Below are 17,030 nucleotides of genomic sequence, written 5' to 3'. Positions count from 1 at the left end.
AATAAAGCCGATAACTCCTAAATATGATGTGATGATATAAAAGAAGCACAAGACGACGGCAGCACAGTTTGTCGAAGAAAGCAAGCCTATCTCAATGTAATTGCGCAATACAATAGGCAGACTGCTCGAAGTCAGAAGACAAAAACAGTCACCTCCTTCGTCAGACCTCGCTTGGCGGTTAGACCTTTGTACACCTCGCATGCCGAAGATCCCTATCGAATGCACCGGTATGTATGCTTTAGGGTATATATATATATATATATATATATATATATATATATATATATATATATATATATATATATATATATATATTTGACGGTGGCCGTGGCTTGTTTGCGCTGGAGTCGGACATGTTATTGGCTATATACGCGACGACACCGTCGGTGCGCGCCATCTATAGAATGCGTACGGGGCCCCATGTCGACATCGATCAATGAACAGGGCAGAGTCAAACCGCAATGGCTGGCGGGAGTCCTCCGCGTAACTAATTCCGGGCAGTGCAGCCGAGGCTATGAGCTACAGCACACACACACACACACCGGGAACCTCCACGTGCGGCGTTCCACGTTATAGGCAATCCACGTCGCCCTTGCGTCAGACAGGCTCGACCGAGATGACTTCGTCACTGTTCTTTCTCAAAGTCCACGTGCTCTATTTCGACCCGAGTTCGAACCCGACAGCAAGAAGGTCAACTTTGAGACTTTGTTCATTGAGTGTAATATATGTAAATGACGATGACGTATATAGTATATCATATTTGTATACTTAGCGCGATTAACCCCGGAGAACGTCGCAATATCACTCACAACCAGCCATATTTTTTATTCATTTTGCTTTCCTTTTTTTTTTCTCTAGGAAGATATGAAGATGGACAAATACTAGCAATCAGCAGTTAAATGAGTTATTGTCAAATAATAAAATAAAATGCAGTGATAAATCAGTTTCGAGGTAAACATAGGTAGCTTCAAGGACTCTTCAAACAAATTCCGTCATCGGATCTAGTACTACTTACTATTCGCATGTGCGGCGAATAGATATAATAGTGGGTTGCGCAAACGCTGTAAAGTCGTATTTTCTTACAAACGATTTTTTTTTCTTTTTTTTTTTTTACGCGGAACGCTGTGCTGCACGCAATTACTGCGACGACGTGGCGGAAACGTGCGCAACCTGTTCGAAGTCTTGCTTCTTCTCTCTCACTCTGTCGTGTCGCTGCACTGCATCGACCAGGTGCAGCGAACAAAGCGCGCGCTGCAGACAAAGAAAGTCGAGGTAAAACGAGACCGCGAAGTCGTGCCGTAAAGCAATCGGTTGCGGCAGATGATGCCTCGTTGCGGCCCATTCCGCCGTCGAGTTCGCTTCAACGAGCTTGGCGTGCACTAAACTGGCTCGTGTCCAGGTGTCCACGGCCCATACGGGCGCGCTCTCTCTTGCTGCTTTCTTTATATACGGGCTTCCAGAAACGTATAGCGTGCGAGCGGGTCGAAAGCGAGCGCCGCCTCGTCTGTGCGCCGCGCACCGCTGCACGACATGCACCGGTAGACGAGATAAGGTCTGAACACTTCCAGATGAGAAAAAAAAAAAAAAAAAAACGTTGACCAGAAACTCACTCGCCAGACGAGTTTTGGTTAACATTGTACGGGGCGCTTTTGTCTCGTTTTACGACGAACAAGAATACGGAGGTAACTACCGCTGCACGGAGCCAGTCGGAAGAGTGGGGAGAGCAAATTACAGGCACATGAACTACAGGTGCAGGACTTGAATTGCAGTCCCCAATTACAGGCACAGTTCAGAATTAAGGGCGCAGGATTTGAAGGCGACAAATGATGGTAAACACCTGCTCAGACAGCAGGCTAGCCTCCCGGCCCCCCGCCTCCCTTGACCCCCAGCAAGGAGTTTCAATAAAGTTTTGTCTCTCTCTCCCGAGAGTTAAGGCGAATCTCAATAGCGTCACAACAGAAAGTCAAAGGCAACAGAAAGTCAGCAAAAAGTTATCAGAATGGCAATTACAGTTGCAACTTGTAAGGATGGGTAAGCATCAAACTCGCATTAGGAAAAAAAAAAAACGAAAAAAAAAAAAAAAAAAAACCGCCTGCGACGGGAAACAATGCCGCTGTACAGTTGTCGCATCAGCTCACCCTGCCGTCGTGGATGTTTCATATCATCTACTCGCGTCTAAGGAAGGCCTAGATCACTGTATTTTAAAGGAATGAAACACTTCAACCTAGCAACCTCGGAGAACGTTTTATACGACAAAGCACCGCAAGTATAGGACGATACTAGCAAAACAAATGCGGTCAGTGTTAGGTTAATTATGTAACTCTAGTCCGTTTTTGTGAAATGTAAACATCGATTTGCGGTGACAGGAGATTCATTGAAGTAGAAAGAGGTCCGATCAGGCCAAAAATGAAGCGCTATAATAAGTGCGCGTACTAATTAGCAGTGTCTCTGTAACTTGCATGTTGTCAGCGGAGCGACACCTGTTATTTTCACTGCGTCACATATGGTAATGCCCCCCCCCCCCCCCCCCCGACACGTGACTTACGTTTTTCATATACTCACTGTAGATTATAAGCTCATGGACAAACTTGAAGAACACTTTTTGTTTATACCTTACACCTAGTCGATGTTTTTTTCATGTTGGACATTCGAGATACGAACTAATGAAAGAAGACGAAAAAAGAAGAAGAAAGAAGAGGGACAGGACAATCAGCACGGTTTAAAATGGCAGATTGTTAGCAAACGCGACACGCTGCTCTGATGGCATTACATTTTTTCGCTGACATTAAATTAACTGCATCGCTGGCGGTTGCTTGGTTCGTTAGATATAAAGCTGCAGACGGTCAACGGACCAAGCTGGCTCTACCGACAAAGCGTGCTTGTAAAGTTTTTTTTTTCTTTCTTCATTTTGGTCCACTCACCGTCATGCGTCGTTCACCGTGTAGCTTAATAGACGAGCGCAATGATCGTCCGTCAGAAACGAATGCATTGCGCTACGAGCAAAACAAGAACTGAATGCGACGCTCATTTCACAACCGCGTACTAGTTCAACCGCACCTGCGCATCGCTTATAACAGCAGGTCATCAAAAGTCACAAAGCACTAAATCAATCTATAAAGTGGCAGATTAACCTTATCTTGCAACCTTTTGCTGGAACATGTCTCTCAAAATAGGCCAGTCGCTTCCTTCGAGCTTCACACTCGAACATCGACTGAGCTGTAACGCCATGGTTTTTTTTTTCACGGTTATTAAGAGCAGATTGTGTTCTATTTGTGCAGAAAGAAGTGCGCGAAATATGTCAGCTTGAAGCTTCAACGTGTTTTCGAGTGCACTGTATTATTCAACAATGAATTAGCTAGTCTAGGAAACCCGAAGCCGATCTTTAAGACGTCGCCCAAAACTCATTCCTATAGATGGATCCGGTATCCTTGTTTTTATATTACTTCATGTAAAGTATGTCCTAGCGTTCAAAAAGAGTTACTTGCATTACCATAAATCTGATTGCGTAACAAGCTAGTCTGACTCAACAGTTACCTGTTTTGCTGTACGTTTAGTAGCAGGAACCAAAATATCAACGAGAGTCATTGTTATGACCTTAGTTCACAAGTACTCCATGGAAATCGAGTGAAACTCAAGGCCAGTCCATGCACAGAAGACGAGTATGAAATCATCTAAAACTCAATGACCACCCATCCGAAGTTATCTGCTGACAACATGTCGAAGTGAAAGTGAACCCTGGTGACAGACAGGAGCTCGTACAGAACAACAGATGGCTGCACGCGAAAGAAAAAAAAAAGAGAGAAAAAGAAAGTCGCCAAGAACGAACAAGTAGGCGAATGTACTATGGAGTTTCTCGATACGTGACAACACCTGCAGCGAATCCGAAAAGAAAGCATGCGAGACGTTAGTGCAACGAGCGAGTTGGTGCTACGAGTAATGAAGAAATGTATGTAACATTTCGGAGCTTCGTGAGTTCGAAATTAGGATTCATGAGATGCAGCTGCGTCAGTATACCGACTGACGTCAGTTATACGGCCAGCGCCACGGGTGTCAAAGGCAAAGTTTGCACAGAAGGGTAAGGAGGACTGGAAAAAAGAGAAGCGATATCGTATCTACGCAGGCAGGAAGGCAGCCGAAAATATCGAATGCAAGACTAACGCAAACCAGCCCTGTCAGCGAAAAGGCGGGCAAGCCAACTTTGAGGATCACTGCGAAGCAGGCACCATGAGAAACTACCGTTCCAAAGGTAAAATATATATATGAAAAGATGCGGCACAACTATAAGTTTCAAAAGTGGTGCGATTTCACGATATCAACCAATGGGGGGAATATGATTTTGGCAGGCGTCTGAGTTGGTAACGGCTGCCTTTTTTTCCCTTCTTTTTTAGCTGCAATCGACGCAAGCACAGATGATGGAATGTACGTGTGTCAGTGATCCGCAATTAGCATTCTCTCTGGGCCCCTCGGTTCGTCGGCGACAGCTCTGGCAGAACGCCGGAAATATGTCCGGGTCTACGAACCAGAGACTCGCCCATCGCAAGGTTGGTCACGGTCCCCACGTCAGCCCAGGTGGCGTTAGCAACACTCAGCCGCGTTCGACCTATCAGAATTCATTTTTTTTGTCCGTTTAGAATAAAGCTAAGAATATTTTGTGAAAACATATAGACAAAGAAAAAGGATCTGATCGCTGTTGTTCGTAGTTTTGAGTTCCCTATAGTTGATTCTTCCTTCTTATCGGTGTTAGCGAGTTAACGGTACTTGTTTTAGCCTTAAGGGCCTTGTCGAAGTAACGCGAAAGCTCCTCTACAAGGCCGCCATAGTCATTCTGTGTACATCCGTGCTGTTATATTATGACAAGAGGGGAAATGCAAGAAGAAACAAAGAAACAACGAGATAAGGAACTAAATGGCTACGAAATGCGACCACGAGAAGCGGGCGCAAAAGGCGCCAAGTTGAGCTGATGCGTAACCCCCTCGCGAGCGTTTTATAGTACTTAGCAGATGCGGATTCCGCGGGTTGTTGTCAAACAGCTTATGTTCGCATGGGGGAATGCGGGATAGTCTGTGCGTTTTCTTATTGGCGAATGCGCGTTCCTAGATACATGCAGGACGTTGTCCCATTGAAGCCACACTGTCTCGTCACCTCTTGACTAACTGCAGCTTTTTTGTCGTGTGGCAATTACAGTGCAAGGAACAGCTTACTGCTTTCTCTTTTCTTTTCCTTCTTTTTTCTCTTGCGTGAACGCTATTTCAATCTGAGCAACGAGTGGATGTGGCGCTCGGGGTCTCGGGACACTGAAGAAGCCACACAGCAGCTTTCAGCTTTTGTCGACATAACCGACAGGATTGAGTCGGCGGGCAGCCAACGATAGGCCATCGATTGGCTACCGTCAACGATTGGTACAGCCAACGATTGGCTACCGTCAACATTCTATCTGGTGATAAGCAGCCATGTCCTCAAAAGTATTACAGGAAACCTTGAATTCAAACTTGGCGCCTTTTTCTGCTTGCGCTTCTCATCGAGGCGCAAAGGTCAGTGAAAGGCGAATGTCCCGTATTGGAATGACGTCATAACTGTGGTAGTGGGGATGACGATGGTGATTGAATGTTATCTTGAAATGATGCGGTGGTGGCATGTGCCACCACACTCCAGTGTATGCATACTATTTAAGTTCATATGCAACTTTACTCTCGTTAAGTATGTTTTAATTGCAACTACGTGATGTCTGTAATAAACGCATGATTACATCGTCCTGAGACTATATACGTTTGATTTGGCTTGTGCTTCACTTGGCCGCCTCCTAGCGACGTGAACACGAAGCTGTGAAGACGCGCATTAACTCTTCAGTGCACGCCGTTGAGTAAATGAGAAAAAAAAACAAAACAAAGAAAGACAGAAAAATAAACACATTGCAGACATTGGAACAAAATGGCAAAAGAATAAAGAATGAAATAAATAGGAAGAAAAATAGTTGTTTTCGGGTGTGAAGAGCACGCCGAGCTTCTCTTTCGGCTGGAGTGAATAAAGATGTATGGCTTAAAGGTTCTTATTGCTAGCTGCAGCGAATGCTCTCGCGACAAAAACAAGCTCGCTCACGAGTATCAAGCGCAAGAAAGGTCACAGACCACGGTTGTTGTGACATGCATGCAATGACAAACGACGAACCGGACTCGATATTTATAAATAGCGCGAAGAAAAGAGATACAGACACACTGAACGGTCAAATATAAATATTTGCTTTTCCTGAAAACACCTGCACTGCCTGAACTATATACGTGTACGCGACAATGACTGGAACTTCACAGAGCACGCTGTGATTGGCTTGGTTACCGAAACAGAAACAAAGCGCCCAAACTTAAGATTTTCGGAAACTGTAAGTCATTCACTCTGAGATCTATGGGTAAGGCCATTATTCTGGGGTCTTTCTACGGTCTTTGTGAAGCATTTCTTTGCCTTCGTACCATCCTCTGTTTGTATGCGAATACACACCGGCCTAAACGATATCAATGAGGAACTTTCCCTCAAATTATTTTCTGCGTAATACAATTGACTGGAACGACGACGCCAATGACAGGTAATGTTACGCTAACATATATATATATATATATATATATATATATATATATATATAATGGGACCGCCCACAACGAACCACTGGAGCGCTGAAGTGATTTCCATGCTTGGCGGGTACTGCACATTGGACGTAAGTGCGTAAGCTAGTGAACTTTGTAAAGACGCAAATATAATAGCACTGAACCGAGCCAAACTGTTTAGGCCACCTAAAAACGACTGTGACCGAGCTGCGCCGAATGTTCGCGTTTTATAGACGTATCTGGATCGCGGTGAACAGGGTTTGACGTTCCAAAGCTACAACTGGATTGATCTGTGCCGAAGGGGCTATAGCAGAAAATTATACAGCATATTTCTTAATAAGTGATAGTGGCTGCCTACTTTTCAGACTTTCATTTCACTTGCGATGATTCGCATGTGGAGTAGGGAGCTCTGCTAACATTACGGCTGTGCCCTTCAGCAGAAGTCTGTCACTCAACGCACACATCAATGTGCATTCAGCTGTAGAGTTACTAATTCTGGCGAAATGAATTGATCGTGTGGATGTGACAATCCTCTGTTGCGATTTTTTTCTGCTATTAGAAAAACTGGCATTAGACATTCGCATGAAACATTCGCATTAGAAAAAAAAAACTGACAGATGAAATGCACTTATTGTTATAAACGTACAGTGATCCACACCTAGGGAATTTATTCAATGCATTCTTAAACTTGTTTTATTATTCTCTAAGTTCTTACTTGCCGTAAAATTTATGTTTTTTTTACGCAGCAACAGGTCAAGAAATCCCGCCTTTGTAGTTTGTTATGAAAGAAAAAAAAAACAAGGAAAAATACATGTTTTTTGCGCTCGATAGGCATAAGCGCCAAGTATTAATCAGCAAAAGGTTGGGCGTGGCGCCTGATTTCTGTTTACACGCTCTCGAGCGAACGTCAGCGATAACCAGCAGCGACCGCGCGGTCTGGCCGGCTTCCGGAAACAAACGCGACCGCTATTATATACATCGTCCTTAAACGTAGCAGCACACACGCACACACACGCGTGGCCGCATACACAGACACAGCCGCACTCGCGAAAGGCGTTCGACAGGCCCTGGAATGTCGCGCACGCCATCTGATACCTCGATGGCGCCCTTACGAAACAAACGCCGATTAACATCCGAGAGCGAAAGAAGAAGCAGAGGAGAGAGAATGTGGAACGAGCGCCCTGGCGTGTTTGTGCGCGGAGGGATTGGGCGATAGCATCGAAAATCAAAGGGATTAAAGCGGCGGTCGACGCCACGCCAGTTCTAAGATATATGGAGGAGGCGGCGGTTGCAAGGTAACGACGACCGCGAAAAGGTCGCCGCGCGCGACCGCGGAAGCGCATTTATATGGCGAGCGCATTCCTTTTCCCAGTATAAAAAAAGGGTTGGGACGCGGCCACTACAGAAGAGGTTGCGGCGGCAGATAACCTGAGAAAGGATTCACCGGCCATTTATCCTTTTCACTGCCAGACAGCCGGCGGCGCCACAGCTCTCTCGCGGGCCAGTGGAGAAAAAAGAATGGGGAAAAATATTTAAAACAGCTGTGGGGAGACGCGCACGGGAATAGAATACGAACAACCTTGGGACGAAGAAGGCGCGCAAAAACGGAGCAGCCACGGAGGCGCGCCGCAGACAGAAAAGGCGGCAGCAGGATTTGCTCGCGACGTGCAAGACGAAGTATAGGAGAAGCTGAGCGAGCGAACTCGACAGCGGTCGAAGAAACGCGGCGAGACAAGAGGGGCTAGCTAGCAAAGCGTGGCGCGCGGCGAGCCCCCGGTGCGAGCCCTTCGCCGCGCGTATTCGACCTTCAGACAACCCTGGGAAGGGGGCCGTTCCGCATGGCACGTAGGTCCTCCCGAGTGCTTGCTCGCGCGCGAGCGCGCTCTCTCTCTCTCTTCTCCCCGGTGAAAGACGACACGGTGGCTTTCCCGCCGAGCTCGGTTTTTCGCCGGGACAGCCCACCGATTCTCGCGAGCGCCCCACAGGGGGCGAGAAAGCGTCTTTCTCAGCCACTTTCTCCTTTCTGTTGTAACGTTTCAGACCTCGGCTGGGGTTATGTCAGGTTACGAGACGGAAGGGAAGGGAACGACTGTTTCGCTTTGAATGCGGCCGCGAAATCACTGGAATCGTTCGTTGTGGTTTTGCGAGAAAAAGAGAAAGTAAATGCCAGGTGGCGCATGTGCTCTATGTCGCGTCGTGACGTGCGCTCCATTCATAGAGGAAAAGTAGCGCGTAACGTGAGTTCCTCCTCGCCACAGCCAAAACGCTCGTGAGCGCGGACACGGTGGCAGAGCATGGCTCGCGCACTCCCGTATCGATCCCCGCAGTCACCGCCGTCGGCGCGCAGCTAAGGTCGCGAACCGCATTTTGGGGAGGAACCGTGCCGGTCCTTCCTTTCTCGCCTTTATGTCGTCCTCTCCCGAGCATTCGTTTGTTTACACTGCGCAGCTCGATTGCTCAATGCTGCGCTAACATCTCGAAGCCTCCCGTACAAAAGCAGCCCTCTACATTTCTCTGGTTGCTCCACCTTCCTTTTTTTTTTCCCTTATTGAGCGAAGTGATAGAGGGCGCTGCCGAGCCAGCAGCCGCCAGGGGGAGGGGCGGCGCACAGAACCATCCGCCGCGAAGCATGGTACGCTCGTCGGCGGCAAACACATTCGACTGCACAGCACGTAACACATTGCACACACAGCAAGCCCGGGCACAGTGCCAACGGCACGAAGCATCACACCACGGCTGCTAGGAGTCAGTCTGGTGCCTCCTGACTGCACAGAGGGTACTTTTCCGTCCGTCTTTCCCCATTACTGCCCTTTCATCTAGCCCACCGGCGCAACAGAAATAATAGGCCCATTACCAATGGTTTTCGCACCGGTGGGGAGGAGCTTTCCCAAAAACTCCTCCCCACAAACTGCTAGTACCACAGGATAGCAACCTCATTACTGAACTTTTTTGGATCCTGACGTGAGCGAAGTAAAAGCCAATTGATAATAAAAACGATAATTGCCCATCGTTAGCCTGCCTTTGCACCCCGGCCTCACTCAGACAGGGAAGTGTCGGGATAACATGGTTCCCTAAATGACCTCTTAGCGTAAGAAAAAACAAACTCAGCTGCACGTGAGTTGGATATTAGAAGTTTCGCGCACGTAGCATATTTCTTTCTTTCTTTTTTTCGCAGGCAACCGACTGAGGCTGATTTTCATCGATAATGGGGCCCTCATCTGCGCGCACAAGAACACATTCCACCACCCATCACCACTATGAGACAAAACGCTGCCGGGCACCAGCGGTCAAGCCCACGCTGTCCCACCAACACGCAAAAGAAGCAACACCGACAGGGTTATGGGAGACACAGCGTACTGACCTCCTCCGTTCTCGTAGGCCAGGTAAGGAAACCGCCAGACGTTGCCCAGTCCGACGGCGTAGCTGACGCAGCCGAAGATGAAGTCCAGCTTGCCGCCCCAGTTGCCGCGCAGGGGCAGGTCTTCTTCGCTCGAGCCCAGGTCGTCGGCATTGCTGGACTCGGGCTTGGCGGGCAGCGAGTCCACATCGAGCAACACCTCGTCGTCCACAACCACGACAGCGCCGGCGCGGGGCCCCAACGCCTCCTTGTCGGTCGTCGGGGCCACCTCGTAGTCCCCACCGCCACCGCCGAACGGCGAACCCACCAGGGCCTCGAGGAACTTCTTGTCCGTCTTCATGCGTCGGCCGGCGCGCTCCTACTGACTGGCGCCTTCGCGCAGCTCTCCGGATCTCTCCCGCTTCCCGGCGCGCACGGCACGCGGCGCGGCCAGAAGCGATAAAGAAATAGAGAGGAAAAAACAGAGCCGCCCCCTCTCTCATCTTCTCTTTCTCTCAGTCGCGAGGGCGCGCGCACGTTGCTAGAAAAGAGAGAGATAGAATGAATAGGCAGGTGAGCGCGAGAGTAACAAAAAAAAAAAAAAAAAAAAAAAAAGAAACGTTCCTCCTCCACCACATCGCCTTTTCTCTCTCTCTCTCTCTCTCTTATCGCGTGTACTCCTCGCAAGCACGAGGGATGAGGTTCTCGCAGAGCGCCAAGGAGAACGCGGCACGCAGGAAAGCGGATGAGAGAATTCTCGCAGAGTGCAACGCGACACACAGGAAAGCCGGCAGTCGTCCTGTTGTTTGTTTACCCTCTCTTGCGTCCTAATCCTCTCTTTACGATTTCGGGAGAGGTGAGGAAAAAAAAAAGTTTTTTTTTTTCTCGTATCGCCGCATTAGTCTGGAGGTTGCCTGCTTTTCCCGTTATGTAACATCTGCCACTCTCCGCGTGTGGAGCCAAGTGGGCTTTGAATTAGGAGAAGGTGGGAACGAGGCAGAGTGTTTCCTGCACTATCACGGGCGTACGCCCGCAACAGCGATCGTCCTAAACCACCGTTCACGCCACTCGTGCTGAGGCAGGCAGTAAGGGAGAACGGAGCGAAGTCGGCCTCGGTTTAGTTAACCTGCTGTTATGCCACGCTTTGCCGCGGTTTTTTGTAGCAGCTGCGATGGAAAGAAATCACAACTTCATAGACACTTGGGGAGAGAGTGGGGGGGAGGGGAGAGTGAGAGAGTAGAAGCAGCCGCAAGAGCCGCAACAGATTCACTCTCGCCTGTCTGTCGCCAGTCGAAACTGGCGCAGCTGCCGTCCTGCTCCACTTTTTACTCTCCTCTGCTTCTCTCGCCGCCTCCATTCAACAAAACAGCTCTCGCTTGTTGCTCCTTCTCTGTCCCCTACGTACCCGAGCAAGGTTGTCCAACGTTGCATGTAAGAGGGAGAGATATGAAAGGAGAGACTGTGTACAAAAGTACGTTTGCAAGGGTTGTGGAAAGGGAACTAAGGTGGTGGTGGTGGGGGGGGGGGGGTAAATATGGCGGTCTGACGACACGCCAGCCGCCAAGATTCGATTTTCGCGCGCCGGGTGAGCCGGCACGGCACTGTTCCACGCAGCGCTCTCTCTCTCTCTCTCTTTCTTTTTTCCCGCCTCGCCGCTGCCTAATGACGATCGTCGCGACGTCGTCGTCTTGTCCACGCAACTGGCACCGGGCACACAGTTATTGTTTATGGCTTTCCTGACGCCGACAACGTGTCTTCGCCCGCACATCATTCTGTTACAGACAGCCGAGTGCTGTTGTTTCCTGACCGACGATAAATTATAAATGGCGTGCGCGTGGTAAAGGACACGGAACAGGAAAGTTCAGTGAACAGTTGCCACGTAGTCTATGTGACAACCTATGAATTTAGTGACAAATTCATCGCTGACCAACTCGAAGAGACTTTGTATCCATGCAATAGTCGATTACGTTCGCTTACTTCCGTGGCGTCCGGGTGGAGTCGAACTTCTTTCATTATCGGAGGAGCTCGGAAACTATTTTGGAGCGAAGAGGCACCAAGGGCTGGTGTAGTACGGTTTTGTGGACGGAGCTTGTACCGAATTCTCATATTCTCACCGAGTATATAGAGCGTAAGCGCTTCTGTGCCTCGACCATTTATTCTATCTTTTTTTTTTTCTTTTTCCGCTCTCAACGATCCCCATTCATAAATGGGATGCTTCACGTGAACGACAAGCTTAAATAGTCTTGTAAGCAGTGAGAAAAAGTGAGGTACAATTCCTGGGCACCCAAGATACTCATATCGATGAAATTGTTGCTCATAAGTAGTTGTTGCACTGTGCTTGTAAGAGGTAACATCGCAAAGTAAACGATGGACAAAGTTCGAAATCAAAAGCGTAGTTGTTTAATGCTGGCACGCTGGGATACGTCATGTGACTATGTCGATTGATTTATGATCACTGCAGTACACATGTATGACGTCCTCCTTAATGACATTCGCAATGCTCTAAGTACAGACGTGGCACCTAACTATACCGCAATACATATTCCTGCTGTAAATATATGCGTCTGCGTTTGACTACTCGATATTCGATTCTGCATTCGATGCTTGCTAATTCGTATTCGATTCGTTTTCGAAAACGTTGGTATTAGTCCGCCACTGTTTGTGGCCGTTAACGTCCTGAACCTGCACAGTGAGTTATGACGGACGCCGCAGTGGAGGGTTTTGGATTAGGTTTGGCCACCTGGGGTTCCTCAACGTGCATCTAAATCTAAGTACACACGAGCTTTTTTTTTTTTTTTCTTGTATCCCGCATCCATCGAACGCGGCGCCGTGGTAGGAAGTCGAACTCGCGACCGCATTCTTAAAAGCGGAACTCCACAGGCATTAAGCCACCTCATCGAATATCGTGTACTCGAATTAGTAGCTTCCACTCAAACAAGACCGGATGTGAGAACGCTCTCAGTAGAAAAGACACATTTCTCTCACGTCACCGCGTGATCACTTTTCTTCCGGGAAGCATTATGCATGTAACTTTAATTTTTATTTCCCTGCTTTCCGGGTGTGGCGCGTGGAACCCAGGAAATAACACGAAAGTGACGATCAAACCGGCGCGATTAGCACGAACACTAATTTTGTACGTGAACTAAGCAGCGCACGTCAACAACAGGTGGACGGTGTCGTGCAGCTCATGCCGGGGCAACGTCGCTTCGCCAGCGAGCGGATTGCTCATCAGAATAAAAAAACGTCACCTGCTTTCAGGCTCACTTGATTTTAAAATATTCAATACAATGCAGGCACAAACAAGGACAGAAAACCAACAGACATAGCGCACGAGAACTATAAACAAACGGGAACAAAGATAGTAAACGGGAAAACCAGTGCTAACTGCCAACTGGTTAGTACATAGAAGAGTAAGCATAAAAATGTACAACCAATGAAACAAAACTAAATAAAACAAGACTAATCTTGCGCATGCGCAGAGGGTGTGGCCCCATTATGTATCACACCGCCCTTGCATGTTAGGGGTAAACAGCCCTTGCATGTTAGGGGTAACGTTAAGAGACAGGAAGAGAGCTGCGTGCATCAGATAACAACCGGGGATAGCCGGTATTCCAGTTGACATTAAGAGAAATATATGGAGTTGGGCACGCCATGTAATGCGTAGGGTAGATAACCGACGAACGATTAGAGTTACAGAATGCGTGCCAAAAGACGGGAAGCGCAGTCGAGAACGGCAGAAAATTAGGTGGGGTGATGAAGTTAGGAAATGTGCAGGCCCAAGTTGGAATCAGCTAACGCAAGACTGGGGTAATTGGAGATCTCGCAGGGAGAGTGGCCTCTGTCCTGCAGTGGATTTAAAAAATAGAATGACTCTGCACTGTGTTACGTAGGATGGAACGTTGACACTATGCAACACGAGAACGCCTTCGCAGACTGTGTGACAGTGCCCACAGAAAGTTCTGTTTTGTGTGTGTGTGTGTGCGTGTGCGTGTGCGTGTGCGTGTGCGTGTGCGCGTGTGTGCGTGTGCGCGTGTGTGCGTGTGCGCGTGTGTGCGTGTGTGTGTGTGTGTGTGTGTGTGTGTGTGTGTGTGTGTGTGTGCGTGTGTGTGTGTGTGTGTGTGTGTGTGTGTGTGCGTGCGTGCGTGCGTGCGTGTGTGTGTGTGTGCGTGAATTTCTTTTCTTTCCTTCCTTCTTTTTATTTTTACTTAGTTTCTCTCTTTCCTTTCGCATCCCTTTACCCCTCCACCGGTACAGGGTAGTAGCCAAACGGAGATAACCTCTGGTTAAACTCCCTGTCCTTCCTTTACCTTTTTTTTCTCTCTCTCTCTAAAAAATAGACTGTTACTGCTGATATATATATATATATATATATATATATATATATATATATATATACATAAGGTATATAGCGAGTGTAATAAGCTCTGTCTATGTCTATTTTAACGATAAGATTATCCAAATTTCGAACGTGTGTTGAAACAAAAAACAGTTATAAAGAAAGGACGATTACTGATGTGCATTAGCGACTGAATATTTGCCAGACTTAATTCTCTATGGACTCGTTGTATAGAATGATTTATTTTTAAAGGCTACATATGTCTTGTAATTTCGTACTATGCACCATCCTCTAGCTGACATGTCACGACACCGTTGGCTCGTGGAGGTCACAGCACACCTGCAGGTTGTCACAATGGTACGTTTTTTTTTTTAGGCCTTCCGTTTTCATAGCCCAGAGACACAAGAAAGAAAGAAAGAGAAAAAAAGGAAACACGAGTCGGAGCTGATATCGACTGCAATGTCGCTGCTCGCAAACATCGGTCAAATGTCGAACTGAGCGCAGTTTTTTCAAGCACGCGGGAATCTTTATGAAACTAGCGACAAAAGAGACGCGACTAGATCACAGGAAAGAGTGAAAATCGAAGGCCCGTCGCTTATCGTCAAATCGCCGTACGCCGTTCATGCACACGCGCCGATCGCGTTGCGCGACCGCCCGTAGCAAAACAAACAATCGCGCTCTTAAAGCACCTGGAACGAAGGCTTATCGCCGACAATGCTGCCGACGGAGCGCACGGGTTACAGCCCGCTTCGCGCAGCATTAAACCCTCGCTTTCTTTTTTTTTTTTGTGTGTGTGTGTGTGTGTGTGTCTTCGTGTCATTATCTATACCTCACTCTCTCGACGCACTAACGAGAAAATAGTGCCTTTATTGGCACCTACACAGACGAGCATCCCGGGTTGAACAGTGGGGTGCATGTGCCTTTTATTTTATTTTTCTTCCACGTCACGTGATCAATTATGGTCGCGTTTGACGTCATCCGCTGACGGGCGCGGCTCTCCGTTTGCGGAGGAAGCTGTCGTCCCTGTCTTCGGTCAATTGCATCATCGGCGAACGCGTCACCGCAACCGGGGACGGGTATAATAAACGGGGCGTATGGGAGCCGGTGAAGCAAGGGCCCAGAGATTGACTGCGGTATTGACTGCTGCCGTGAAGTTTGTCCTCCGTGACGACTGTTTCGTAGGCTCGCTGACCGGCTGCTTCTCGAGCCTTCGAGAGCGCCGGCGAGTATACAAGTGAGACAAGTGCGCAGTGTTTCACCGCCGGGCCTCGAATTTCATGGGGCGCGCCGTCCTTTTACGGCTGGATTCGGCTGTAAAATTGCTCCCTAAAACACTAGGGAGCTCTCGGCGCAGCCGCGACTCGGATGACTCGAGCGAAGCTCGTTGTTTCATTTGCGTCAGCCCTCGTAATCGGCTACCGAGGACGTTGTTGTTTTGTCGTAACGAGATTCCAGTCCTGCTGTTGCGCGAACGTTCGCGCTCACTTGGAAGGCGAGCACGCCTGCAGTTCTGTAGGTTCGCGGAACCATATACGCCGAAGAAGTCGTTCCGTACACGACTAACGCCGTCGTATAAACCGCGGTCGTGTAAACAGCCACCCAACGCTCTTTGCTTGTAACGAATGTTTGTCGTTGATCGACAGCATTGGCTAATATTTACCACCCCGATTTGTCGGTGCCTGTTCTCACCGGCTGCCCTAACGTACGAACTGCTTTAAGAATATGAGGGGTAGCCAACCGAGCTCAGTCCTGGTTAACCTCCTTGCCTTTCATTTACCCTTTTTTTCTTCCTTCCTTCCTTATGAATATGAGCCAAGGACTATGAAGTGAACCAGAATATAGCATGATGCGGCAGGATATAGGGCGCTCCGTCGGAAGAGCAAGGCATAAATATAAGCGTAACATAAAAAAAAGAGAGAGGGAGAGAAGGCGACAAAGCCGGAAAGAGCGCACGTAGGCATGCAGGTAAACGTGCTCAAGCATCCAAGCACGTCGCTCGAAGCACTGCAGTCACTCCAGACTGCTTCCGAAGCGAGCGACGTATGTAAAACGATATGCTGCAGTTTCAACCAGACGCGAAATGTCTGAAGCAGCAAGTCATAGCATATTGTCGGCGCCCCAAGGGAGAACCAAATAAAAAAAAAAGAAAAGAAAAAGAAAGTCAGTGCATAAACATGTATCCTAAGGCTATTTGCAAGGCTGATGCCAGTACATTTATTCGAACAATCGTGCGAGGAACTACGCTTTTATTTCGTTTTTTGTTTTCACATCCAGCGTCACCCTTACCTTTACTTTATTAAAGGCACTAGCAGTTCAGCTAAGGCTGTCTACCTACCTCGAGGACCGGGGACTCATCGCCGACACCACGTTTGGGTTCAGGGCACATCTATCTACACAAGACGTTCTGCTACAACTCAAGAGAGAAGTTATAGATCCCAACGTCAAATATAATCGCAGGGCCATTCTAGCATTGGACTTTCAAGGAGGCTTTTGACAATGTCAAGCCTTCGAAGATACTAAATAATCTGCAGAGAACCGACCATGGCAGAAAAACGTTCCGCTACATCAGGGACTTCTTAACCGGCCGTAAGGCGATCATCAAAACCGGAGACATCAAGTACGCACCGATAAGCATGGCCACTGGACGCCCCAAGGAACCGTCATCTTCCCGCTGCTCCTTCAAATAGCACTCATGCAGCTCCCAGGAAAGCTCAATGCCATACCGCATGTTCGACACGCACTATACGCAGACCACATCACAATC

At 48.2% G+C, this 17,030-nt stretch overlaps 2 protein-coding genes across 2 annotated transcripts in view; one reads left to right on the top strand and one right to left on the bottom strand.

Moving 5' to 3' along the window:
- Positions 1 to 10,316, bottom strand: part of LOC119461495 (sodium- and chloride-dependent GABA transporter 1-like) — a 59,581-nt gene extending 49,265 nt beyond the window's left edge. Inside the window, exon 1 of the mRNA XM_037722832.2 lies at positions 9,955 to 10,316. Coding sequence (XP_037578760.1) covers positions 9,955 to 10,291 — 337 coding nt within the window. The 5' untranslated portion in view covers positions 10,292 to 10,316. The remainder of the gene's footprint in view (positions 1 to 9,954) is intronic.
- Positions 1 to 17,030, top strand: part of LOC119461488 (procathepsin L) — a 392,372-nt gene that overhangs the window by 10,379 nt on the left and 364,963 nt on the right. The gene's annotated exons all lie outside the window — the stretch shown is intronic.

This window comes from Dermacentor silvarum, chromosome 8 (genome assembly GCF_013339745.2).
Source record: "Dermacentor silvarum isolate Dsil-2018 chromosome 8, BIME_Dsil_1.4, whole genome shotgun sequence".
Lineage (NCBI taxonomy): Eukaryota > Metazoa > Arthropoda > Arachnida > Ixodida > Ixodidae > Dermacentor > Dermacentor silvarum.
Note: the sequence above shows the minus strand (reverse complement) of the source record. Positions and strands in the feature narration are given on the sequence as shown.